Source organism: Melospiza melodia, chromosome 1, assembly GCF_035770615.1.
Source record: "Melospiza melodia melodia isolate bMelMel2 chromosome 1, bMelMel2.pri, whole genome shotgun sequence".
Lineage (NCBI taxonomy): Eukaryota > Metazoa > Chordata > Aves > Passeriformes > Passerellidae > Melospiza > Melospiza melodia.
In genome coordinates this window covers 174,558,997-174,585,544 of record NC_086194.1, presented here as the reverse complement: position 1 = coordinate 174,585,544, position 26,548 = coordinate 174,558,997, and the positions used below count along the sequence as shown (strand labels likewise).

General features: G+C 51.2%; 2 protein-coding genes across 25 annotated transcripts in view; one reads left to right on the top strand and one right to left on the bottom strand.

The window, feature by feature from the left end:
* Positions 1-20,502, bottom strand: part of SCRIB (scribble planar cell polarity protein) — a 140,125-nt gene extending 119,623 nt beyond the window's left edge. For all 23 annotated transcript variants that reach the window (XM_063175652.1, XM_063175721.1, XM_063175703.1 and 20 more), the window contains exon 1: positions 20,341-20,502. In XM_063175652.1, coding sequence (XP_063031722.1) covers positions 20,341-20,502 — 162 coding nt within the window. The remainder of the gene's footprint in view (positions 1-20,340) is intronic.
* Positions 20,503-21,038: 536 nt separating this feature from the next.
* On the top strand, positions 21,039-25,526 carry CCDC166 (coiled-coil domain containing 166). Of its 2 annotated transcripts, none has more exons than XM_063175638.1 (3): positions 21,039-21,643; positions 21,894-21,939; positions 23,167-25,526. In XM_063175638.1, exon 3 carries the CDS (start codon positions 23,188-23,190, stop codon positions 24,028-24,030), a length of 843 nt encoding a protein of 280 aa, XP_063031708.1. In that variant the 5' UTR covers positions 21,039-21,643; positions 21,894-21,939; positions 23,167-23,187; the 3' UTR covers positions 24,031-25,526. The 2 variants fall into 2 exon arrangements, with proteins under 2 accessions (XP_063031708.1, XP_063031700.1); XM_063175630.1 differs by having other exon boundaries at positions 21,894-22,129.
* The last annotated feature ends 1,022 nt before the right edge of the window (positions 25,527-26,548 follow it).

The following is a 26,548-nucleotide window of genomic DNA, read 5'->3' as shown; positions in this document are numbered from 1 at the left end:
GAATCAGGAACAGGCTCTACACCACAAGCACACAATCGGTGAATATTTGCACAGCTGGAATCAGGAACAGGCTCTACACCACAAGCACACAATCTTGGCTCTGGAATGGGACAGAGACTCTGCTCCTGCAGCCAAACCACCATGGTGCTCCCAGCTCTGCTGCCCGAACAGCAAGGCTCAGACACCTCCTCCCTTGTAGGTGTTCTCTCCTCACAGAGGGCACCATTTACCAGTGCTGGTGCTTGGCACCAATTAACAGCAGACTCAAACTGACTGGCACCATCAGTTTGTTATCCTACAGTGAAAAAATCTCTCATACCTTCTCTGTGAACTTCCAGGGCAGCTCCACGCAACATCGCCTCCTGCTCCTCTTCCTTTTTCCTTCTGCAGGACCAGCCAACTCCTTCCTGCCCCTTGCACAGCCATCTGAGTCTATCTGTCCCTCACAGCACATCCTGACCCTTCCTGCTCACAGCACAGCCAGCAAACTCTGACTCTCAAGGACTCTCACCCAGCTAACCCCCTCTTTTCTAACACCCATCCTTATTGGACACACCTGGGACTATTAAGGACAAGGCTGTCCCCACTCTTTGGTAATTAGTACAGCTGCAATTCATCAGGGGTGAGATTGCCTTCAGCACCATCTCTACTCTTTTACAACCTGTTCTCCCACACTCCTCTTCCTCAAAAACAACCTGTGACAAGCCAGGCTGCCCCAGGCAGCAGCCCTGGGCCAGCAGTGCTGGTAACAGGTGATTTTCTCCAGGGACCAAGCACCCCAGCCGTGCCTGTTGTGTGGCCACTCCTCCAACAGGAGCTAAGGGCTCCAAGGCAGAGGTTCTGCCAACCCTTCAGCCCTGGAAGTGCCCATGCTAAGGTGCTCCTCAGTCTCCTCACCCCTCATTTCTCCTCAGAGAATTTCAAGCCCACCTGTCCAGCCCTGCTAGAGCAGTCCCTGCCTCCAGCAGGACAGCGCACGTTTAATTAAAGGCAGCATCAGACTGTGCAGCAGCAAAATAATTACAATGCTCCTTGTGATTCACGAGCAGGAGGGCCTGCTTCCCATGCCACCATGGGCTGGGCTCCCAGATGAGCTCTGAGTTTGTCTCTAGGCTGGATGAATGCATGGGAGCCTGCACTGCAGGCAGGAGGTGTCTGTCCATCCATCTGCGAGAGTGCAACACAGCAGCTCCTCTAATGCTGGCAGCAAAACCAGCTCATGCATCTGAGCCTTTGTCCTGGTTTAGGACAAATTAGGGGAAATCTCCAAAAGGGAGCCCCCCAAAACAAAACAAACCTCCAACCACCCCTCCCCCAACACCGGGTTCGGGAAGGAATTTCTCGGAGGAGCAAAGTGGAAAACAAAACCTATTTATTTACAAGTAACAAAAGAACACTCCCCAACACAAGAAAAGGAAAGAAACAGACTTTGTGTATGGTGAGGGCGTCAAGCTTCTCTTGCAAGCTCCAGGTGTCCTGGACGTCTCAGGTCAGGTCCGGAACCGGTCCAGTATCTTCAGGGGAGGGTAAGAAAGAGGGAGCAAAAGAAAAGGAAAAAAAAACAGCGCAAAAAGCAGAAAGCAAGCAAGCAAAGCGGCTAGCCAAGCCAAGCAGCAAAAAGCCAAAAGCCAAAAAAAAGGCCTGGTCAAACACTCCCCCCCTCTCTTCCCCGCCCCGCCGCAGCAAGACGGCCGGGGGGGGGGGGAAGAGAGAAAAGGCACAGCTGCCAGACACAACACACGATATTGGGATAAAGGCTGTCAACCCACGACACTCCACCCCTTATCCCATATCGTGAATATACAATAAAAACTTTCATTTCACTTACTCACACCTTTGACACTTACGCATTCCTCTCATCTTACTTGCTCAGACCTTTGACACTTACAGTTTCCTTCTGTCTCACATTCAACAAACAATGACATTCATATATGAGTCTCATCCCACAATCAGGTCTCCCTGAGGTACACACCGTGTTGTTCCATCTTTCTGCATTATCCACCATGTATAACCTGGTCCTTGAGCAAAGACAATCCCACGGATGGGTTTGTCTGTACTCGAGGCAGGGTTGATCCATACTGTCTTTCCCAACAAACCTCTGACATGGGCCACTGGGGCTTTATCCCCATCTACTATATTAAGGAGCTCAGACTGAGCAGGACCTGCTCGGTTGGTGGAACCTCGAGTGTTAACTAACCAGGTAGCCTTTGCTAAATGCTGCTCCCAGTTTTTTAAAGACCCCCCACCCAATGCTTTTAAGGTGGTTTTTAACAATCCATTATACCTTTCCACCTTCCCTGCAGCTGGTGCATGATAGGGGATATGGTATATCCACTCGATGCCATGTTCCCTAGCCCAAGTATTAATAAGATTGTTTTTAAAATGAGTCCCATTATCCGACTCAATTCTCTCGGGAGTACCGTGCCTCCAAAGGACCTGCTTTTCAAGGCCCAAGATAGTGTTACGGGCTGTGGCATGAGACACAGGGTAGGTTTCCAACCATCCCGTGGTGGCTTCTACCATGGTCAGTACATAGCGCTTGCCCTGGCGGGTCTGAGGCAGTGTGATGTAATCAATCTGCCAGGCCTCCCCGTATTTGTACTTAGACCACCGCCCCCCATACCAGAGGGGCTTCACCCGCTTGGCCTGCTTAATGGCAGCACACGTCTCACAGTCACGAATAACCTGAGAGATACTGTCCATGGTTAGATCCACCCCTCGGTCTCGTGCCCACTTATAGGTGGCATCTCTACCCTGGTGGCCTGAGGCATCATGGGCCCATCGTGCTAAGAATAACTCTCCCTTATGCTCCCAGTCGAGATCTATCTTCAACTCCCCTATCTTTGCAGCCTGATGGACTTGCTGGTTGTTTTGCTGCTCTTCATTAGCTCTACTTCTGGGGACATGGGCATCTACATGGCGAACCTTCACAGGTAACTTCTCTAACCGAGTAGCGATATCTCTCCACTCTTCCGCAGCCCAAATTGGTTTTCCTCTTCGCTGCCAGTTCGCCTCTTTCCATCTCTTCAGCCATCCCCATAGAGCGTTGGCTACCATCCAAGAATCGGTATACAAATAGAGCCTTGGCCACTTCTCTCTCTCTGCAATACCTAGGGCCAGTTGAATAGCTTTGATTTCAGCAAATTGACTGGATTCGCCCTCTCCTTCAGTAGCCTCTGCAACCCGTCGAGTGGGACTCCATACAGCTGCTTTCCACCTCCGTTTCATCCCTATGACGCGACAAGAACCATCGGTGAATAGAGCGTAACGCGTTTCTTCTGCTGGTAACTGATTGTATGGCGGAGCTTCCTCAACCCGGGTCACTGGCTCTTGTTCCTCATCCGCGACACTAAAGCTTTCACCTTCGGGCCAATTTGTAATTATTTCCAGGATCCCAGGGCGATTTAACTTCCCAATTCGAGCGCGCTGCGTAATGAGGGCAATCCACTTACTCCAAGTAGCATTGGTGGCATGGTGGGTAGAGGGAACCTTTCCTCTGAACATCCATCCCAGCACCGGTAGTCGGGGTGCCAGAAGGAGTTGTGCCTCTGTACCAATCACCTCCGAGGCGGCTTGGACTCCTTCATAGGCGGCCAAGATTTCCTTTTCTGTTGGAGTATAGTTATCTTCAGACCCCCTGTAGCTCCGACTCCAAAATCCCAATGGTCGGCCTCGGGTCTCGCCAGGCACCTTCTGCCAAAGGCTCCAGGACAGACCATGGCTCCCGGCTGCAGAGTAGAGCACGTTCTTCACATCTGGTCCTGTCCTGACTGGACCAAGGGCTACAGCATGAGCGATCTCCTGCTTGATTTGGATGAAAGCTTGCTGCTGCTCAGGGCCCCAATGGAAGTTGTTCTTCTTGCGGGTAACCAGATAAAGGGGTCTCACAATCTGACTATACTCAGGGATGTGCATCCTCCAGAAACCTATAGCACCTAAGAAAGCTTGTGTTTCCTTCTTATCAGTTGGTGGGGACATAGCAGTGATTTTGTTAATAACATCTGCAGGAATCTGACGCCGTCCATCTTGCCACTTCACTCCCAGAAACTGAATTTCTCGGGCAGGTCCCTTGACTTTGCTCTTCTTAATGGCAAATCCGGCTTCCAAGAGAATATGAATTATCTTCTCTCCTTTCTCGAACACTTCTATTGCCGTGTTCCCCCAAACAATGATATCATCAATATATTGTAAATGTTCTGGAGCCTCACCCTCTTCTAGTGCAGCCTGGATCAGTCCATGACAGATGGTAGGACTGTGTTTCCACCCCTGGGGCAGTCGGTTCCAGGTATACTGCACTCCCCTCCATGTAAAAGCAAACTGGGGCCTGCATTCTGCTGCCAGAGGTATGGAGAAAAATGCGTTAGCTATATCAATGGTCGCGTACCACTTTGCTGCCTTGGACTCCAGCTCGTACTGCAGTTCCAGTATGTCCGGTACAGCCGCACTCAGTGGTGGAGTCACTTCATTCAAGGCACGATAGTCCACAGTCAATCTCCATTCTCCGTCAGATTTTCGCACGGGCCAGATAGGGCTGTTGAAGGGTGAGTGGGTTTTACTGACCACCCCTTGGCTCTCCAGCTCTCGGATCATTTTGTGGATGGGGATCACGGCATCTCGATTCGTCCGGTACTGCCTGCGGTGCACTGTTGAGGTGGCAATTGGCACTCGTTGTTCCTCTACCTTCAAGAGTCCTACTGCAGATGGGTTCTCTGATAGTCCAGACAAGGTATTCAATTGTTTAATACCCTCTATCTCCACTGCAGCTATTCCAAAAGCCCACCTGAATCCCTTAGGATCTTTGTAATAGCCATTCCGGAGGAAGTCTATGCCCAAAATACACGGAGCCTCTGGACCAGTCACAATCGGATGTTCCTGCCACTCCTTCCCAGTCAAGCTCACCTCAGCTTCCAACAAAGTCAACTGTTGTGATCCCCCTGTCACTCCAGCAATGGAAACAGGTTCTGTCCCCACGTGTTCCGATGGCATTAAGGTACACTGTGATCCGGTGTCAACCAATGCTTCATAGTCTTGTGGCTCTGATGTGCCAGGCCATCTGATCCACACCTTCCAGAAAACCCGGTTCTCCCGTGCCTCTTCCTGGCTGGAGGCAGGGCCCCTCTAAGCCAGATTGTCCTTCTTTCCTTGGGCATATGCCTTAGAAGTTCCTTCAAGGGGATCGGACATGTCATCGTCATCAGCATACTTAACATCTCGGCTACGAGCGACCGGAGCTGCTATCCTTTTGGTGATACTTTCTCTTTTCTTCAAATCATGCACCCGTTGTGCCAAAGCAGCGGTGGGTTTTCTGTCCCATCTCCTCATGTCTTCTCCAGACTCACGCAGAAAAGCCCATAACTCAGCCCGTGGGATGTACCTTCTCTCCCCATCAAAGGAGCGCCAGCGTTGGACACCAGGGCCTCTAATTTGTACAGCTGAGATTTGAATAAGGTCCTCCTTAATCTCTTCCCGGAGTTTCTTATGATTCTCCTCTATTTTGTCCTCTAGTTTCTGCAGTCGGGTTTCCACTGCTGCAATTCTGGCATGAGTTGGGCCATGCACAGCATCTGCATACGCTCGAAGCTTCTTTGCCATATCGAGCACAGTCTCATATGTATCATCCCGCTTCATTATTGCTAGCGCAGAAGCGTATTCAGGTGGCCCAAGTCGCACAAGTTTCCTCCACATTATAGGTGTGCATGGTACCAGGTCCGGATTCCTAGTTGTTGTATCATCTGAGAAAATGAGCTCTGCCACCGCCATCTCTCTCAGGCGTTGGATCCCCTGTTCTATGGTCTTCCACCGTGTCTGCTGCATATAGAGATCATCCGTACACAGGTATCGTTCTGCTACGCTTCTTAGGACCCGTTCCCAGAGGCTGTGAGGGTTAGCCCCCCTCATCATACCTTGATCAATGACAGGATCATGTGACAGGGATCCCAAATGCCTCGCTTCAGTACCATCCAAAATTGTAACCTCCCCTGCAGCATCCCAAAGGCGGACTAACCAACTAATTATAGATTCGTCAGGTTGTCGTCTGTAATCCTTTCTTAGGCCTCTGAGGTCCTTCAGAGAAAAGGAGTCAATATTAGCTCCAGATTCTGTGCCCCTTGATGTGGCCTCTGATTTTGGTGAGGGTCCTTCTCCTGCATCATCATCATCATCCTCCACCTTTCGATCAGTCTTGCCTTTACACTTTCCACCTCTTGTATTAGCTGCAACAGCCATGGGTTGGGGCCTATTGTCTGATTCAGCTGCTAGCCTGGAGCCTGGGATGTTAGCTGCAGCCTGGGTCACTGGGATAGTAACTAACTTATCTCCCTGTTCCCTTTCTGCTATCTGCTGCTCCACAGTATCTAGCAGAGTACGGTAAACAAACGCCAAGGCCCAGCTCACTGCAGTAACCCTTTCCTCCTTAGTATTACCATGGCACTTCTCCCTCAAATACTTTGCCACCTTGACTGGATCCTGAATTTGATCAGATGGAAAGTCCCAATCTATAGGATCGGAAAATTCCTTTAAAGTCTGGCCCATGTCCTCCCATTTCCCACTCCAGTCAAGATTTTTCCTGCTTTGTTTTACTCCTAAGTCAGGAGTGTCTCTAACCCCTCTAGAAATCTCAGTCTTCATTTTATACACACTCCAGACAGTATAGAAAAGGCTTAATAAATTAAATGCCAGAAAGATGGTTTCTTTCAAACTCAGGGGAAATTCAGTATTTTCTAATAGAGATGTCAACAATTTGGAGGACAAGAAGGAGGACAAAGGCTGAAAAGCCCCTTCCCCTTCTTCTCCCCAAACAAACTGAGTAAACAACCATAACAGCAACCCATACATTCCTGAAATAAAGTCCAGCATTTTTATCCGACACATCATCACACATAAGACCAGCACAATGACTATTCTGGTTAGTGCCCCCCGCTTACAAAAGCTACTTATTAGGGACAACATCAGAGCTATTTTTGGGTAAGGAAATAACCCCAGGGACCACAAAAGTATTAAAACTTCAAAAACCCCTAGGGACCAGAAATACCGGCAAGCTTCCACTCCAAATGACATTATGAATCACCAATATGCCCACCAAAATAGCCAAAACCAAAATATTATTGTTATAGGTTTTTTTTCCCACTGTTTTTTTTTTTTGGCCTCTGTTTCCCGGCCAACGCACCAAAAAGTATATTGTCCTGGTTTAGGACAAATTAGGGGAAATCTCCAAAAGGGAGCCCCCCAAAACAAAACAAACCTCCAACCACCCCTCCCCCAACACCGGGTTCGGGAAGGAATTTCTCGGAGGAGCAAAGTGGAAAACAAAACCTATTTATTTACAAGTAACAAAAGAACACTCCCCAACACAAGAAAAGGAAAGAAACAGACTTTGTGTATGGTGAGGGCGTCAAGCTTCTCTTGCAAGCTCCAGGTGTCCTGGACGTCTCAGGTCAGGTCCGGAACCGGTCCAGTATCTTCAGGGGAGGGTAAGAAAGAGGGAGCAAAAGAAAAGGAAAAAAAACAGCGCAAAAAGCAGAAAGCAAGCAAGCAAAGCGGCTAGCCAAGCCAAGCAGCAAAAAGCCAAAAGCCAAAAAAAAGGCCTGGTCAAACACTCCCCCCCTCTCTTCCCCGCCCCGCCGCAGCAAGACGGCCGGGGGGGGGGGGAAGAGAGAAAAGGCACAGCTGCCAGACACAACACACGATATTGGGATAAAGGCTGTCAACCCACGACAGCCTTCCTTCCCATTTTCCTGGTTAAACAAGGGCTTGGCATGTTCCTCCTGTGCCTGGAGGAAGCAGAGCTGCTGCATGCTCCACAGCTGGGCACTGGGACACTCAGCCTGCCTCAGACACCCACAGGTGAAGTGTGAAGAGACCTGGGGCCCTCCTTCCACAGGTGTGCTGAGAGATCTCACACCTGTGCCTTGTCCCTGGGGGAATCCAGCCTGGGACAGAGGCAGGAGGAGCTGGGAGCAGCGACTGCAAAGCAAAACAGGCAGGAGCTGATCAGCTCTAGGGTTAAACCCAGCACTTCACAGTGCTCAAAGGCAGCATGGCACAGGTGAGGCCACAGAACCTGCCCAACCTGTGTGCCATGGCTGGGCAGCCCAGGCCCAGCTCCAGAGGCTGCTCAGCTCCCTCAGCAGAGCAGGACTCACCTCCAGCACAGCCCAGTGCCTCCAGGTGACAGTGAGCAACCCCAAGAGACACCTCTCCCTACAGACAGAAACCAGGAAGGAAATGGCTCTTCCCAGAATAGCTCAATTCAAGAAGAATCACTGAAATCTGATGAGGATAACTGAGTCAACCCGAGCTGAGGTCAAACAAGCTATCACACTGCTGAGAGGTGGGAACATCAGCAGTGGAGCTCCAGCAGAGCAGCCCCAGGGGCACCCTGGTGCCACAGGGAGGGCACCACAGCCACCATGCAGGTGTCCTTTACCTGGGGACTTGGTCTGAGCCACCTCAGGCAGGGGACACAGACCAGCTGCCCCTTAACATCACCATCTTCCCAGCTGTTACCACCCCACCAGTGCTTCCTTCTGCCCTCCTCACAGCATTTACAGCCACATCCTGAACCACCTCCAGGCCAGTGAACTGACTGCAGGAACACAGCCACCAACACCTGAAAGGTGGTAATTCACCAATTCACCACCAGTGCTTCCTCCTCCCCTCCTCACAGCATTTACAGCCACATCCTGAACTAGTTCCAGGCTAGTGAATTGTGGCCTGGAAACATAAAGATCCTCAAAACAGGATCTTATGAAACAGAAAAGAAAGACACTGGAAAGGAGATACAATAGAATTAAATGCAATTGAAAAAAAATCCAAAAAAACCCCCAGAAAATCCAGAGATTCAGTGACTACAAGAAAGTGGTCTGGGAGGAAATCAGGTGCAGTGCAAAGGACCAAAAGCGGCCAAAACTAACTTCACAGATGTTGCAAAAGCAGGGGAAAAAATCAAGGAGGAAGACACAACTTGGAGGGGAAGATATGAGGGACATGGCTAGTGAACTGTGGCTGCAGGCACACGGTCACCAACACCTGAAAGGTGGCAATTCAGGCAGTTCAGTCCCAAAGAGACACTGCTGGCATGCCAGCCATGCCCAGCTCTGCAGCCAGAGCCATGGCAGAGGGCATGGAGAAGAGGGCAGAGAGGACACTCCTTGTGTGCCCGCAGCAGGAGAGGCACAGAGGTGTTGGTAAGGCAGGGCAGGGGCACTGGGGGCACCCACAGGAGTGGCCCCATATGCTCCTGCCCACGCTGGAGGCAGCAGGGGGAGCTCCTGCCCACGCTGGAGGCAGCAGAGGAGCAGGGGGAGCTCCTGCCCACCCTGGAGGCAGCAGAGGAGCAGGGGGAGCTCCTGCCCACGCTGGAGGCAGCAGAGGAGCAGAGGGAGCTCCTGCCCACCCTGGAGGCAGCAGGAGGAGCAGGGGGAGCTCCTGCCCACGCTGGAGGCAGCAGAGGAGCAGAGCAGCCCCAGCAGGCTGCTCCCTGCCAGCCCCACACGGCCCCCCCCTGCAGCCCGGCGGATTTCCGACTATTTAACCCCGAATCGGGCCCTGAGGAATGCACGGCCAATATCTAAAAGCACTCAAGGGCTGGGAATGCATTCCAGCAAAGACAAAGCGGCTGTCCGGGAGCCAAGGCTCGGCAGCTGCTGCTGCAGCAGGGCTGAGGAATGCTGTCCCCTTCAGAAGGGCCGGGGCAGCAGCTGCTGGGCACACAGCACACGGCCAGCAGCAGGGAGCAGCCCCTGCTCCAGGTGAAACAACAAACCAACCCCAGAAGGGCAGTCCTGAGCCAGGATTGAGCCCAGACACCACAACCAGCATCCCACTGCTGCCGAGGCTGGGGAGTGATCGATGCTGATCTCCCACACGAGGCAGCAGCAAACTCTGGCTGTGTGAAGAGGGGCCCTGAGCACAACCCCAACACCCACAGCCTCCACCTTGCTCTGTGAATGAAAATATTTAATACAACCTCATACAACTCCAGCACTCACAGCCCCCACCTTGGTGTGTGAATGAAAATATTTAATACAACCCCACACAACCCCAGCACTCACAGCCCCCACCTTGGTGTGTGAATGAAAATATTTAATACAACCCCACACAACCCCAGCACTCACAGCCCCCCCCTTGGTGTGTGAATGAATATATTTAATACAACCTCATACAACTCCAGCACTCACAGCCTCCACCTTGCTCTGTGCAGTGGGATGAGAAAAAAGAAAGGACTAGAACTGCCTGTGGCAGGCACAGGGCACTTTTCATTGAAATATGTGGAATAATATGCTGTAAATATATGAATATTATACCGTAAATATATGAATATATTTTGCATATAAATATACTGGAATATATGAAATATATTCATATATATATATATATATATATATATATATATATATATATATACACATGCCGTAAAAAAAAAAAAAATATATATATATATACACAGTATATGTATACAGTATATATATATGAATATATTTTGTATATTCCAGTATATACATATACTGGAATATACAAAATACATTCATATATTTACATTATATTATTCATATATATCTACAGTATATTATTCCATATATTTCAATGGAATATATGCAGGCCATATCCCACACAACCCCAGCACTCACAGCCTCCACCTTGGTCTGTGCAGTGGGATGGGACAAGAAAGGAAGGACCAGAACTGCCTGTGGCAGGCCCAGGGCATTCAGGGGCATTTTCCATTGAAATATATGGAATAATATACTGTAGATACATGAATAATATACCGTAAATATATGACTATATTTACAGTGTATATATATATATATATATATTTATTTATGGTATGTATATATATATAAAAGGTGTGTATATATATATATATGGTGTATGTATATATACATATATGGTGTATATATATATATATGGTATATACATATGAATATATTTCATATATTCCAGTATATAAATATACTGGAATATACAAAATATATTCCTATATTTACATTATATTATTCATATATATACAGTATATTATTCTATATATTTCAATGGGATATGTGCAGGCCATATTCCATACAACCCCAGCACTCACAGCCTCCATCTTTCTCTGTGAATTAATATATTTCATATATTCCAGCATATAAACATAAATATAAACATAAATATACTGGAATATACGAAATAATCACAGCACTGAGAGCTGGGGTTTAGTTGACAAAACGATGTTCAGTCAAAGGTAGGACTCGATCTTGAAGGTCTTTTCCAGCCTCAATGATTCTGTGACTAATTTTTTCCATAACAGAACCACTACACATTGTGCCTACTTTAAGGACCTCAGTCACTTAAAAAAAATTCTCTTGCTTTTGGAAAAAAAAATAAATCCAAATCACATTTTAATCTGGTGGTATTCCTGTATCAAGCATTAAAATAATGTAGCCTTAAGTACCTTCTGTCAGAGTAGCAGGCCAATCTCCTATAATTCTCCTAGAGAATTATAAAAAAAAATTTCTATATGTTCAGTGATGTTCTATGCAGTGCTGTCTCCTCCAGCTGCTGCAGAGCAGGTGCCTCCTGCCTGGTTAAATTAGGTATATGGTAGAAATTCTTACCTGTGCATGTAGTGAAGCACTGGAGCAAAATCATTATTCTGGAGAGAGCTGTGGGGATCATTTCACGGAGAGCATCCTGGGTGTGGGTGAAGCAGCCAAACCCAGCACACCCTAGGTTCTACCCAAGCACATCTGCTCCTTTTTGATTTGAACATTTAGGTTTTCCCAGCCAGGCCCCTCCCTGGCACACCTGCACCTCAGGAATCACCTCCTCCTTGGTTTCTCATTCAGGATGTGATGTTTCTAAAATTTTGATGAATACCTCTGATCACCAAGCTGTTGAGTCAGTGAGATATGTGGTACTTTTTGACAATTTTTTTCATGGTAAATGACAGTAGGTATTAGTTTTGTTTCTCATTGAAAAGCAGCATAATTCAGTCTTAATTTTTCATGAAACAGATGCCTTGTCCCCACTGAGTCCTGGTGTTAAGGAGGAATGCTTCTTTCATGAGCTCCATTATCATCCAAATGCCTCTTTTTGGGTCTCACTAATTTCTGATATACCGTAATGGTTTCATGTTTTGAAGAGCTCCAGTGGATATACACAAAAATAATAAACTTCCTTCGTGTTACCGAAATTCGTATGATTTTGACATGTTCTAGAAGCTGTTGGGGTATTTCCTTTGTAATCCACTTCAATGTACAGACACTTTCACAGGAAACATTGCACTGTAAGGGATGCCCATTGTCTTCAGCTTCAGCTAGAGAGCTGAGAACACATAGGAAGAACCACAAGCTGGTATTTTGCATTCCAATTTCTCCATCTCCATCTATAAACCATATTTCACAGTCCCTCTAGTTCCTGATGTAACACTGGGAACCAGCCCCACAATTCAGCCAAGGGACACCACCCTCTCAGCAAAGAAGGGTCAACTTGCAACTAGAAAAAGTAATTGACTGATCTGTAATGCCACAGCTATTAGCAGAGGGAAAAATGCCAAAATTATATTATACAATAATCTGTTGCAATAGTTTCCAATCAGATTGTGCTTTCCAGAGGCAGAAATCATAAATGGGTTCATCCAACAGATACATTTCCAGCACAGTGAGGCACCTTAAAACCACCAAAAAACCCAACAAACCAGGTCTAACCCTGAAACTAGGAATCCAAGAGAAGGTAATGAGAGCAAGCCCAGTAACTGGCGCAAAGAGGGGGACTCAAAGGCAGCCTGTACCCTCGGGGTGCAGGAAAGCACATCTGGGGGACTGGAGAAGTCCTGAGGAAGAGTTAAGTGTACCCAAACACCTCCCCTGAGCAGGAAGAGGACAAGGAGGCAGGTGCTGGAGCAGCTCCCGGGGAACAGCTCAGACATACACAGTAAATGCCCTGAACCAGGTATGGAACACGGAGCCAGAGCCCACAGAGCTGCTGTGATGCCACATCCCCCCTGCCCAGCACACAGCTGAGCATCCATCCTTCCATCCACGACGCTCCCGCCTCTGCCTCAGCTAAGCTCCTCCAGGGAGATGCCAAAACAGGGCTCCAGAATGCAGGAAACACACAGAACAGGTTAGAGGAGAGCTGAAGGGGTTAACCCAGCCCTGCCCCTACCTGCAGCCATCAATGAACTCATTCTCCCTGGCACATCCTCAGCAGCACCAAAGGGAACCTGAGACTGAGGGAGGAGCAGGCAGGGCCTCTGCAATGCCACATCCAGGGACAGCCCTGCGAGCAGCAGCTGGGGCTGGGGACCTGACACAGCCAAACACCCCCAGAGGGGCACAGCAAACCCAGCTGGCAGCAGCACACACGGGGCAGGTGTTAAACCAACCAGCAGACACCTACAGAGAGCTTTGTAACAACCCAGGAAAGACTGAGCAGGTGCTTCCACCTCTGCCCTCCCAGCAGGTACCAAACCAGTGCCAAGCAAGGGCTGGTGAGAGGCAGAGCCATTCCAACCATGGTCACCTGAATTTTCATCATTTTTTACTCCTCTAAAGCTCTCTACTGCCTCTGCACCTCCTATTTCACACACGTGAACCCCCTCCAAGGGGGGAGACAGTCTGGCAGAACACCCACACCTGTCCCACAGAGCTGAACACACCTCAGAGAACTGAAAGTTAACAGCCACTTCCCTTTCACAGCCCTCAAGCATAAAATCCACCTGTGTGCCTCTTTCCTGTTTTCTGTTTGTATATCCAAAAGTTTTATCAGCTCTTTTCTCCATGACTGAGCCTGTGTTTGGTGCTGCCCCTCCAGCACAGATCCTACACCTCTGCTGTCACCAGAGGAGGGTGCAGGGGAGATGGCCTGCACTTATTCTACTTTCTGGGCAGCAGCAATGCAGAACACATGGTTTTTGGAGAGACAAACACACATCCAGCTGTCCCAGTAAGCCACAGGGCTGCTGAGCTCCTGCAGAGCACCCAGAGCTGTGCTGGCTCCACACACCAGTCTCACAGCCAGCAAGTGAAACCAGTTTGTTGGCTGGTTTTGTTAAGCAAATGCAGCTGCAGCTCTGACACAGCCTGGGATGGAAAGAGGCACATCCAGAGCGAGAGGAGGTGCCCACTCCACATCCAGCCTTGGCAGGCTCCAAGGCTGGCTCCACGGAGCACTCCTGGCTCCTGACTTTCTCAGGGAAGGGCTATTAATACAGAGAGATTAGAGGGAGAAGCTTTACTCTTCCATGGAAGTAAATAAACCCCAAGATCCTCCTCACAGCCTTCACATGCCAGGAAATTAAAAGCTGCTCTTAATTAGCTTTGCGAGGCCCCTTTTTGCTTTGGGAAAGAGTGGCAGGCATGGCCTTGAGCTTCTCCTGGGTGCAGTGGGATCCTGGCTGCTGGTGGAATCCTGGCTCCCAATGGGATCCCAGCTCCCTGTAAGATCCTGGCTCTGGACACGGCATGGGGAGGCTCTCACCCCAGGCCACAGCAGCCAAACAGGAGGAGCTGCAGAAACCTGGCTGGTTTCAAAGGGCCTTGCCATGATGAGGAGCTGCAGAAACCTGGCTGGTTTCAAAGGGCCTTGCCATGACAGAGGAACTGCAGAAACCTGGCTGGTTTCACAGGGCCTTGACATGATGGAGGAGCTGCAGAAACCTGGCTGGTTTCAAAGGGGTGGCCATGATGGAGGAACTGCAGAAACCTGGCTGGTTTCAAAGGGCCTTGCCATGATGGAGGAGCTGCAGAAACCTGGCTGGTTTCAAAGGGCCTTGCCATGATGCAAACAGCAACAAGCCCAAACAGGGCAGGACCTGCCCTGGACAGAATTGGGCTCCTCTCCCCAGTGTCTCACAGTTTCCAGTGCAAGTGGGTATCAGCTCACTGGCAGTGAGAAGAGTGTTTTCTGCACTGGGCTCAGTTCAGCACGGGAGCTGCTGTGAGGAACTGCAGCCCCTACATGAGAAGTGCCTGGGGCTTCCCTCCTCAGCACCAGCACTGCTAAAACCCTGGGACCACAGCCAGCCCTGGGTTCCCCCTCTGCACAGCCACAGCCTCAGACCCTTCCAGCCCAGCACTGCCCCAGCAGGTGTCCAGCAGCCTGACCCTGGGCACGCTCATGCTGACCAGAGCTCCGAGGTCTCCTCCCTCTGCTCAGACTTGCTCAGGATCTCAGTTCCTACTCAGCTCCACCCTCTTGTCCTCCTACACCAGGTCCAACCAGCTCTGCTCCACCCAGCCTCCCGCCCCACACTCCAAACTGGAGCACTCCTCCAAAAGCACCCCAAGAGTCTCTGGATCCTTCTGGGCTGTGACCAGCTCTGTTTGCCACCTCCGAGTGCTCCAAATTCCATGGAATGTGCTCATTCCTTCCTGCTGAGTGAGACCTGTGCTTCTCAAGTGCTCAGGAGTGGCCTGGATGACTGAGGTGTTGTTATGCAGCTCCAACACAATGATTTAACCCTCTGTGCCACTAAAACTGCTCTGCACCTTGTCCTGCAGAGATCCTGCAGCCCCACTCTCTGCAAGACGGGCACAGCAGAAGTCAGTCTTTTCCACCTCTAGAATTCAGACACTTTTGTGGAAAGCACAGGAAACTTATCAAGGGGAATTTATCATTTTCCATTAAATTGTGTGGTATCGCCCTGGCAGCAAATCCCTGCAATGGGGCAGCAGATGCTCCCACACAGATTTAATCCATCCCTCCAAACTGCCCAAGCACAGCCACCCTGAGGGGAAATTTAGGCTCAAAACAGGCAAAATTTCCACAAGGGACAGGTGACAAAGAAGCAAGAGCAGCCAGAAGAGGAGCGGGCACTGCAGGATGGAGAGGAACAGAGGCTGAGTCCTGCAGCTGGGAAGGGAGAGGTGAGGAAGGCACAGCAGTGCTGCTCAGAAATCCCAGGAGATGGGCAGAGCATCCATCCCATGGGATTGGAGCACACAGCAGCACAAAGGGCACTGGAAATGCTGCAGAGGAAAACTGCCACAGAAAGAGCAGGAGATGCCATGTTTCTGAAAGAGGTGAAATAAGGACACAGAAAAGCCTGTCTGAAACACCCAACTGGTGCTGGCTAAGAAATGCTCAGAAGAGGAACCATATAAACTCATATAAACTCAGGGATTATCAAGAGAGCTGACTGACCTTCCCAAAAGCCACCCCTCCAATCCTTTCACCTCAAAAATCACCTCCACAGGGAATTCTTTCCCTAAAAGCCCTGCCTGAGCCCCTCAAACACAACCTTGCTGCCCAGGGCTGTGCCTGCTCTCTCATTCCCACTTTTCTGACAGATCTTCCCATCCCTGTGTCCTTCAGACCCTCTCCCAGGGAATGGGCACGTGCAGCCCCTCCTGTGAAACAAGCACACAAATTCTCCACCTCATGACAAGCACAAACCCTCCTCCTCCCAGGGTCTCCTTCCCAAAAAAAGCCTTTTTGATGAAGGCTCCCCACCTGGAAATCATCCCCCTGCCCCAGCCAAAGGGCTTTCCCACCACCATCCTGCAGAGCCAGCGTGTGCCTAAACCCAGAGCTCCCTTCTTCCCTCCTCCTGGTGAAAAGGCAGTTTATTTTCAATTTTCATCACTGTATTCACCTCATACCACACAGATCCCTGCCCCTGCCTTAGGTGTGCATCCCTACCAACAGGAACATCCTCAAAAAAAGCCCTTCCTGCAGTGACTTTGCGCCAGGGACCAAAGGCACCTTGGCACAGCCCAGGGAACCTTCAGGACACACTCTGGGTCACACCTGAGGTGGGTCAAACCTGCTTCCTTGTTCCTGCACATCTCCTCTTCCTCCTCCTCACGTGCCTCTGGAGCAGCCATGGCACAGGCACAGGGAACCTGGAGGGGCTGGGGAGGGACAGAGGGGACTCTGCTCTCCCTGCCCAGCGTGTCCCCATCCTCTGGCGTGCCCAGACTCCCTGGCTGCTCTCAGGAGCAGCAGCATTTGGGGCTGCTCTCCCTTCAGGGGCACCTGATGCTCACCTGTGAGGGCACTGAGCTCTGCCTGGGGAAGGGAGCACACCCAGCATGGCCACAGACAGCCCTGGGCAGCTCCGGACAGGGGCTGGGAAGGAAGAGTGTGAGTGCAGCAAGGCCAAACTCCCTCCAGGCCTCTCCCAGGAGGGAGTGCAAACACTCAGTGGTGTCTCTGCAGACCCTCAGTTTTGGTTGTTTTCTCCTTCCTGAACTGCTCCAGCTCTCTCCTGAGCTCATGTTAACCCACAGCACTGTTATGCCATGTTCTGCAGCTCAGTTAAACTACATTTTGCATGAAGAATGATGTCATTAGCTCTGAACTGAGCCCTCTTTGGTTGCACTCAGTGCTCTCCTGCAAGCAGCAGCAGTGGCTCCCTGTCCCCTCCTCTGGGCCATCACTCACCCTCCAGGCCCCTGCCATGGTTTGGGGAACAGTTTGGGGAATGGCTCCACCTTTCACCACCTTTCCCAGACAGATGCAGACACCCTGACAGCCTTCACCTCCCTTGTGCAAAGCTGTTGCGCACTGGGTTTGGCCACAGCCCTTGCTGCTCCCCATCCTCTGTCCCTCTCCTGAGACCAGGGGACCAGCATCTCACTGCTCTGTTCCATTTGCTCCTCTCATAATTCTTTGCAGGAGGCTCCAGAAGGGGAACTGACAGGCCAGAGAGGAGCCTGTGAGCCCAGCACAGCCCAGAGAGGAGCCCAGGACATGGAGCCTATGAGCCCAGGCCTGGAAGCAGCTCTGATGCTCCAGGATGAGCAGATGCCACAGCTCTGTGACACAGAAGCCCTTTGGGTGGCTCAGGAGGGCACACAGCACCTGCCACGACAGGCAGGATTGCACCCACACAGGCTGAGCCACTATAAAAACTGCATTTACAATCGCAAAGATGCAGTTCCAAGCTCACAAGCCCCAGTCTGCCCCAGTTCCAGGGTCCAGGGCAGCACGAGGCAGCTCAGCAGGGCACACAGAGCTGGGAGCACGGGGCCCAGCAGGCTCTGCTCCGTGGGTGTGTCACAATCTCCTCCTCTGCAGACACACTCACAGCCATGCCCAGCCCAGCCTGTCCGCAACACACACATTTTCCAGCAGCCTGGGAAACCTCCCTGCCTAAAGTGCAGCAAGATGCTGAGCTACCTGAGAGAAGGGCTCAGAGGCTCTCACTGGTGTCTGCACACCTGAACAGCCCCACACTGAAATCCACTGGTGTCTGCACACCTGAACAGCCTGACACTGAATGGTGTCCCCACACCTGAACAGCCTCACACTGAAATCCACTGGTGTCTGCACACCTGAACAGCCCCACACTGAAATCCACTGGTGTCTGCACACCTGAACAGCCTGACACTGAATGGTGTCCCCACACCTGAACAGCCCCACATTGAAATCCACTGGTGTCTGCACACCTGAACAGCCTGACACTGAATGGTGTCCCCACACCTGAACAGCCCCACATTGAAATCCACTGGTGTCTGCACACCTGAACAGCCTCACACTGAATCCCATCAGTGCCTCCATACCTGAACAGCCTCACGTTGAGTCCCACAGGCAGCCCAGCTCACCAGGAAGAGATGAGCAGGAAAGACAAACAGAACCCAAAAACACCAGAGCAGGAAGTGCTGCCTCCACACAAGAGAGCCTGCTCAGGTGTGGATGTTTGTGTGTTTTACCAAAACTGAACCAAACCACTCTGGCCTGAATCAAAACTGAGTTCTGCTTTGTAAGGGTTCATTTTACCTATATTTGATGGCAAAATCCATAATATGTCAGTATTCAACAAAAACATTGAAACCTAATGACCCGCTTCTCAATTTTTAAATAAACACACAACTGAGTCAGCATTCCCTGAAGAGCATCTCTCCAAACACAGGGCAGTCAAACACCTTCTCTCTCTAGCACAGGTAGAACCTCAATAACTTTTAAAAACCACAGTTTCCAAAGGGGATACACAATAAACCTTCCTCTGGAGTATCCCACAGCCCAGTCACTGCCTCCAGGCCTTTTCCTTCCCCAGAGGCAGGCTCAGATTCCCACCTGCAGAACGGGAACACCACGGCTGGCTTCCTGCTGGATGGTGCTCCAGGACCAGCCACGAGAGCTGCCCTGCCCCAGCACCCTGCCCTGCTACAGCAAACCCTGGCGAGGCAGGAGATGCTGGCCCAAGCTGGCAGCAGGGCAGATCTCCATCCCGTGCCCTGCAGGGATCAGGGAGACACGGAGCAGCTTATCCTGGTGCTCCTGTGGGCAGAGCTCTGTGCTGGACAGAGCAGAACACAAGCTGCAAGTGCAGGCTGCAGCCCCACATCACGGAATGGATTGGGATGGAGGGGATCTTACAGAGCACCCAGTTCCACTCCCCTTCCATGGGGGAAGTGCATATGGACAGGTGCTCCTGGCCATGGCAGGGCCACCTCCCATTGTCCCAGGCCGCTCCCAACCCTGTCCAGCCTGGCCTTGGGCACTGCCAGGGGTCCAGGGGCAGCCACAGCTGCTCTGGGCACCTGTGCCACGGCCTCACACCCTTCAGAAAACAATCTTTTCCCAATAATGCCTTTAACCCTGCCCTCTGTCAGTGGGAAGCCATTCCCCCTTGTCCCAGGTGCCCCTCCATCTCTCCTGGAGCCCCTTTGGGCACTGCAAGGGGCTCTGAGCTCTCCCAAGGGCTTCTCTTCTCGAGGCCAAACACCCCCAGCCTGTCTGCATGGCAGAGATGCTGCAGCATCATAGTTATGATCATAACTACAAAGCAGTTCTATCACTTTCCATTAACCTACCTGACGCTTTTTCAGCTTACTGCCTAGACCAGAGTTTTTTAATTCATGCTGTGCTTGGCTTGGCAGCAGCTGTGACTGTCACAGGGCTGATGACCTGGGTAAGCGATTTCCCGGGAGAGCAGGGGACCCCTTTATCCCAACGACCCAGGTACAGAAGCTCCCAGGTGGGCAGGGGACCCCTTTATCCCTGTGACCCGGGTACAGAAGCTCCCAGGTGGGCAGAGGCTCCCTTTATCCCAATGACCCGGGTACAGGATCTCCCGGGACAGGCAGGGGACCCCTTTATCCCCATAACCCGGGTACAGGATCTCCCGGGACAGGCAGGGGACCCCTTTATCCCAATGACCCAGGTACAGGATCTCCCGGGACAGGCAGGAGATTCTTTATCCCGCCGGGCGGCAGCCGCGGTGCCGCTCCCAGCCGAGGGGCTCCTCCCCGGCCCAGGGCAGCCGCACGGAGCCCCGGGCGCCCCGAAGCGCTCGATGCCGGCCGCGGAGCTCGGGGAAGGCCCGGCTGGGCTCACACGGGCTCAGCCGGGCCCAGCGGGCGGCGCAGGCCGGGGCGGCGCTCGGAGCGGCGGGGCCGGCGCGGCGGGGCTCACCTTGGGCAGCTCCCGGAGCTGGTTGGCGTCCAGCAGCAGCTCCTCCAGCGAGCGGCTGTAGCGGTAGATCTCCTCGGGCACGGCCTGCAGCGAGCAGTGCCGCCGGTCCAGCGCCTCCACGTGCCGGTTGCAGCGCCAGAGCGGCGGCATGCAGCGCAGCATCGCGCCGGGCCGCGCCGCCACAGCACGGGCCGGGCCGGCCGGGAGCGCCCGGGCCGCGCCGCCGCCACGGGAGCACGGGCCGGGCCTGCGGCAGCGCCCGGATGTGCGGGGGCCGCGCCGGGCCGGGCTGCTCCCGCTGCGGCTGCGGCAGCGCCCCCGCCCCGCTCCGCTCGGCTCCGCTCCGCCGCCCCGGCCTGCCGCCGCTCCCGGCCGCTCCCGGGCCGCGCCGCCCTCCGTCCGTCCGCGGGTGCGCCTGGGAAACGGAGTCCGGGAAACGGGAAAGGGAGTGCTTGGAAAGGGAATGCTGGGAAATGGAGTCTGGGAAACGGAGTCTGGGAAACGGGAAATGGAGCCCTGGGGAAGGGAATGCTGGGAAATGGAGTCCGGGCAACGGGAAATGGAGCCCTGGGGAAAGGAATGCTGGGAAATGGAGTCCTGGGAAACGGGAAATGGGAAACGGAGTCCGGGAAACCGGAAATTGAGTGCTGGGAAAGGGAATGCTGGGAAATGGAGTCCTGGTAAACGGGAAATTGAGTCCTTGGAAGGGAATGCTGGTAAATGGAGTCCAGAGAAATGGGAAATGGAGTCGTGGGAAATAGGAAAGTGAGTCCTGAGAAACGGAGTCCTGGGAAATGGGAAATGGAATCTTGGGAAATGTAGTCCCGGGAAACGGGAAACAGAGTCCTGGGAAACGGAGTCGGCTCCGCCCCGCGGCACCGGCGGCGCTGGTGCTGGGAGGGACCCGGCTCTGGGCACACCGGCTCTGGCTGTGAAAAATGCGTATTTTATGATTGGCTTTTGGCAAATATTCAAATGGATATTATATTTGTTGTGTTAGAAAGCTGTGCCATGTTAATTTTCTTAAGTAGTGTGTTAAATATAGTTCTAGAGTTTTAACATAATGTTAAAATAGAAACTATGCTGTATAAGTTACTTTTTTTAAAAGAAAGGACTGTCACTGAGCAGCCACAAGACTCCTAAATCTTTCAGAGCAAAAGAATTTATTGCTCCATTATCAGAAGAAATGAACATCTTCCCGCCTCGCTCAGCCCTGAAGAGCCGTCAGGATTCAGAGGAGGAAGCTGACACTGCCCAGACAGAATCCTGTGTTTGAATGGAATTTATGCATCATGGATGAGATGTATGAATATGCAACAGGCTGTTGCTTTTAAGGGTTAATCCTCTGCTAACGTGGGTCCTTTTTCAGGCTTATTTTGCCCAGAAAGAGGTACCTGGACTGTCTGTAACTCTTTGTTTCTATTGTCTCATATTGTCCTAATCCAAATTGTCCAAATTATTATAACTCTAATTATATTGCTATTTTTATAACCATTTTATTACGCTTAAACTTTTAACATTTTAAAAACAAGTGGCTGTTGTTTTTCACAGAGGAGGAGGCTGTGAGGAAGAGGAAGGAGCCCTGGCACACCCGGGCAGGTGAGGAGGAAACCAGTGCCCCTTTCCCCCTCTGTCCTGCTCCATCTCTCAGACCTCACAGTGGAACCTGTTTGGGTGGGATCCCCCTCCTTCCCTCCCCTGTGACCTCAGCTCATCTCCATGGACACAGCTCAAACACAACGAGCCAGCCAAGAGCCGTGGGACCCGGGAAAACCTGGCTGCAGGGAAGGTCAGTGCCCTAAAATACCACATTTTATATCCCATTTTCCTCCTTTTCCCACGGGGACAGGGGAATTCTCTGACCCTCACACATCCCCTGCACCAAACCCCCAGAATCCCCCAAATCCCTGCACCCTGGGCTGGGATTTTACTGGATTCATTCTGGTTTTCACCCATCTTCTGGAATTTTGCTTTTTTGTTTCCTTAAGAATTTACATGGGTTGTATTAGGAAATGAGAATTTGTAATTACAAATATTCACTGAAACCATCAGACTTGTCAGCCTCCAGCTGTAAATCCTGAAAATTCCAGCATTCTACACTGGAATAAATAGTTCAGGAATTCAGCCAATCCTGAAATTAATGCTTAAAAAGTGTTTAAAAAACCTGAATCTCATTAAATTAATACTGACAAATACTTTTAAAAAAGAGAATCTCCTGAAATTGGGATGTGAGATGCTGGTTTTGGACAGGAGATACTGGTTTGGGATGCAGCTGCCTCTTCAAACACCGGAATCAGTGAGGAAGGAATGGGGCAGAATTGCACTTTTCCTCCAAACAGCAGGAATATCCCAACACTACAAGGCAAAAAAAGAGAAATCTTTTAAAAAATGCATTTTTGTTTCTCTCCTGAGGCAAATCAGGATGGGAAATGCAAATCTAGGAATGGCAACAAACAGTTTTGGGTCAAACATTTGAGCTGGTGGAGGAACCTGTTGGGAACTCAGGGGCAGGACTGGGACAAAAACTCTGAGGCGGTGGTTTTTTTCCTTCTGTTTCAGTTTTTCACAGTTTGATGGGAATGGGGCAGAATTGCACTTTTCCCTCCAAACTGCAGGAATATCCCAACACTACATGGCAAAAAAAGAAATCTTTAAAAATTTGCATTTTTGTTTCTCTCCTGAGGAAAATCAGGATGGGAAATGCAAATTCAGGAATGGCAACAGTTTTGGGTCAAACATTTGAGCTGCTGGAGGAATCTGTTGGAAGCTAAACGGCAGGACTGGGGCAAAAACTCTGAGGCGGTGTTTTTTTTCCTTCTGTTTCAGTTTTTCACCATTTGATAAAATATGGCATCCAAAACAAAGAAGAGCAAGGATGAAGAGCCACCCCAGGAAAGCAGCGACACGGAGGACCCCATCCGGGAGAGGAAGCTGTACCTGCAGGGGGAATGCAGGATCATCTCACAACACCTGGACACCTACATGGCACGGGCGGAGCAGGTCCTGCAGGCCTCCAAAGAGCAGGAGAAGGAAGCGCAGCGCACTGAGGAGCAGAGCCAGTCCTACCTGAGCTGCGGAGAAAAGCTCAGCCAGGACCCCCCAGGCATGATCATCACCCTGAGCGACCACCACCGCCAAGAGCTGGCCCGAATCCAGGCGCACAAGGAGGAGCTGGTGCCGCGCTACGCAGACAAGGAGCAGGAGGTGCGGAGTGTCCTGGAGGAAACAGAGGCCGAGGCCTCGCGCATGGACACGGAGCTGCAGCAGCTGGAGCCCTACAAGCAGCAGAAGATAGAGGCGGAGCAGAGGCTGAAGGCGCTGGAGAGGGAGCTGCGGGTGACCAGGATCCGCTGCGCCGAGGAGACGCATGCCGTGAGGAGCAGGTTCCTGCAGGACAAGGCCGAGTGCGAGCAGCAGTTCCAACGCAGGATGCAGCAGCTCACCTGGGGCGCGCAGGAGGTGGCCATGAAGGCCCTGATCCAGCACGTGGAGGAGGTGAAGGCCGAGAACAGGCTCCTGCGCCACGAGCTGATGGGGCTCCTGCAGCACTGCCAGCTGCTCAGGGACACCAGGGTCCGGCTGCAGGACCAGAAGGAGGAGCTGCTCCGGGAGAACCTGTGTCTCCAGCTCGCGCCAGCGCGGCGCCGCAGGGACAGCCTGCCCTCCTTGCCAGCCAGGGCCAGCCACTGAGCCCAGACCACCCAAACCACACCAAACCACCCCAAACCACCCCAAACCACCTGGGCCTGGCCTGGAGGAGCCAAGCAGGGAAGCAACCAAACCCTTCTGAGCACTGAGGGCTTGGAGCTCCTGGCACAAGGATCCATCAAATACATTTATGGATCATAAATCCATACTGACGCAGATCCATACTGTTGTTCTCCTTCAGTCCCAGGGAGGAGGTGGCTGCCCCGGCCCTGGAAGGGCTCAAGGCCAGGCTTGGATGGGGTTTGGAGCAGCCTGGTCTGGTGGGAGGTGTCCCTGCCCATGGCAGTGGGGTGAGATTTTCCAGAATTCCATGAAATGATGGTTCTCAGTGCAAATGGCTCCTGTGGGAGCGACCTGTTGGGCTCTGCAGGAGGGAGGTCCCAGGGACCCTCCCCAAGAGCTCTGATGTCATTGGGAACAGGTGGGATGGAGATGGAGCTCTGCTTCAGGCTCTGGCTGAGCTCCAGGTGGGAATTATCGGACCAACAAAGGCTTCTCTGCTCACTTGCCACACAACTGCCAGGGGAAAGCCTGGGAATCAGCTCACACAGAAAAAAAACCTAAAACAACACCCATGGCTGTAAACTGAGGTGATTTCAGCCATCCCCAGGTTTGGATGCAAGTGAAGGACTCTGGAGCAAGGCATCCTCAAATCCCAGCATCCCAAAATTCCTGCATCCCCAAATTCCAGCATCCCGAAACCCCAGCATCCCAAAACCCACCTGCTGTGGGCACAGCATCCCCAAATCTCAGGATCATAAAATCTCTGCATCACAAAATCCCAGTATTCCAAAATCCCTACAACCCCAAATCCCTGCACTCCAAATCCCTGAATCCCAAAATCCCAGCATCCCAATCCCCAGCTGCTGCAGACACGGCATCCCCAAATCCCAGCATCCCAAAATCCCTGCATCCCCAAATCCCTGCATCCCCAAATTCCAGCATCCCGAAACCCCAGCATCCCAAAACCCACCTGCTGTAGGCACAGCATCCCCAAATCTCAGGATCATAAAATCTCTGCATCACAAAATCCCAGCATTCCAAAATCCCTACAGCCCCAAACCCCAAATCCCTGCACTCCAAATCCCTGAATCCCAAAATCCCAGCATCCCAATCCCCAGCTGCTGCAGACACAGCATCCCCAAATCCCAGCATCCCAGCATCCCAAAATCCCTGCATCCCCAAATCCCAAAATCCCTGCATCCCAAAATCCCAGGTGCTGTAGACACAGCATCCCAAAACCCCATCATCCCCAAATCCCAAAATCCCTAAATCCCAGGTGCTGCAGACACAGCATCCCAAAATCCCAGCATCCCAAAACCCCATCATCCCAACATCCCAAAATCCCAGCATCCCAAACCCCAGCTGCTGCAGACACAGTATCCCAAAATCTCTGCATCCCAAAATCCCAGCATCCCCAAATCCCAGCATCCCAAAACCCAGCTGCTGTAGGCACAGCATCCCCAAATCCCTGCATCCCCAAATCCCAGCATCCCCAAATCCCACCATCCCCAAATCCCACCATCCCCAAATCCCACCATCCCCAATCCCAGCCTCCCAAACCCCAGCTGCTGCAGACACAGCATCCCCAAATCCCTCATCCATCCTGCCAGGGACACAAGCTGGAATCATTAGGTTTGAATATTTCACGTGCTGTGATGGAAAACCCCAGAACTGTGTTTGGCTCGAAATTCCTTCACTGAAATAACATCTCTGCCAAGAATTTTTCATGGAAAACCAGGCCCTGCCAGCTGAAAAAACTTCCAGGAGCTTAAAATATTTAAATCCCAGTAATTAAAAACATTTTAAAAAATACAGACAAGGTGATTCCACAACTCCTGGGGTTACCCCAGCTGTAATGCGTGTTATTTGAGTAGAAGAATTTGAATAGAAGATGTGTAATCTGAATAGAAGCATGTAATATCACATGGTGGAAAACTTAGAGTTTAAGGTTTAAAGTTTTTTAAGTTTGCAAACTTAAATTCCCAGAAGAACTAAAGCTCAGCAGCACAGCTAAGGAATTCTTCTCACACTTGACAAAACTCCTGTATGGATTAAAATCTGCAGAAAATAAGGCAAATTCTAAACATTTCCCTCTCACTATTGCTTGCTCCCACACAGAGCTCCCTGCCCTGCTGAAGGCCAGGATCAGCTGCATCCGCAACTCATGGAAATGTCATTTTAGCTCTGCAATAACTCAGGAATTCCCTTATGGCTGACATTTTTAACCCCCCAATAACGAAAAGAGACAATTTACAAAAACAATTCAATTTTCCTGCATGTGGTGATGTATTCCCAGATGTGAACTGCTGGCACTGCTGCAAACAGTTTAGTGGTTTTATATTGCCATTTAACATTTTGTGGCACATGAGAGGCTTGAGGTCACTAAAAGAACCACCAGCAAAGGCATCAGCAAAAGCAGGTTTGAAATAAAAGCAAAAGCACAATGAGGTTCATGGGCAAAGCTCACTCAGTGGTTAAAGCACACAGAGACAAAAAA